General features: G+C 51.7%; 1 protein-coding gene across 2 annotated transcripts; it reads right to left on the reverse strand.

Moving 5' to 3' along the window:
- KVP17_002827 (uncharacterized protein) lies at positions 1 to 948 on the reverse strand (the record flags this gene model as incomplete). 2 transcript variants are annotated; one of them, XM_068519485.1, is made up of 1 exon in its annotated part: positions 1 to 948. In XM_068519485.1, a coding segment is annotated over one exon (948 nt), but the record flags the coding sequence as incomplete, so codon positions are not given. The 2 variants fall into 2 exon arrangements, with proteins under 2 accessions (XP_068379268.1, XP_068379269.1); XM_068519486.1 differs by having other exon boundaries at positions 25 to 903.
- Positions 949 to 1,086: the final 138 nt, after the last annotated feature.

Raw genomic sequence — 1,086 nt, forward strand, 5'->3', positions numbered from 1 at the left:
AGGGCGTTCGTTGGCCTCTGCTACTGCCGCCGCGAGCATGAGAGGCAACGCTCTAACCCCCTTCTCAAGAGGTAAAAGAGTCTTTCCAGAGAGTAGCGCCTGAATCAGTGCGACGAAAGACATAACCGCAGGTCCAGTGAATACGGCTGAGAGCGGACCAAGCAAAGGTGCAAGAAGTGGAAGCACAGCAGCTACGAGGGGTCCGAAGGGTCCAGACATAAGAAGGGGAAGCAACATTGGTAGTAGCGATTTCATCTTTCCCATGAGCTTCACGATTCCAGGGAGAATCACACTGATTGCAGGAACGACAAGGAGGGCTGCGAACGCAACTCCGGCAATCACGGGTGCCGCCATGTGCGCACCCAACTTAAGAGCACCGAGCAGTCCGAGAGCAGGTAAAAGGGCGGGTCCAGCAAGAAGAACCTTCAAAGCAGGTCCCAGAATGACAGGTGCCAGCCCCAACAGAGCTGAAATCGCGACCAACGGGTGGCCAGCCACGATTTTACCGATTGAAAGAATCGACTTGACGACTGGTCCGGCCAAGATGGCGGCAATCGCAGGCCCGGCAATGAGAGCTTTCGCGGAGGTAACTACGGCAGCTGTCTCGTAGACGACACGTTCCTTGTCAACAGCTTCCACTGAGTCGCTTCCGTCAACCTCAAATACGGATCTTCCTAAGAGGGAACCGAGCGAACTCAGTAGAGTCTGTAGCATCGCGACGTCGACTGCAGTGGGCTTGATGTTGAGATCAGTGAGCAAACTCAGGTCCAGTTCGGTGCGTGACTTGTCGGCTTTGGACATGAGGTCTGTTTCAGACACGGTTGGTCCTCGAAGGCTCGTATCAGCGAAAGCGCCGGAGGTGCAAATCGCAGAGTACAGAATAGCGGTAGAGAAGGCTCGCATTGAAAGGTTGATGAGAATTACTTCACAGTCAGCAGATGCTGGCATGAATTGGTGGGGAGAGTGACGCTAATTATGAGAAAGCAAAGCATCTTAAATCAAATTTAGAGTTTAATCAATTTTAAGTAGAATTTAAAGTTTATTTACTCGACAACGAATTAATTCTCGTGAGAGTTGAGGAGGTCG

This window comes from the organism of the source record quoted next (genome assembly GCF_019968985.1).
Source record: "MAG: Porospora cf. gigantea B chromosome Unknown PgB_NODE_12054_length_1086_cov_3516.95, whole genome shotgun sequence".
NCBI lineage: Eukaryota > Apicomplexa > Conoidasida > Eugregarinorida > Porosporidae > Porospora > Porospora cf. gigantea B.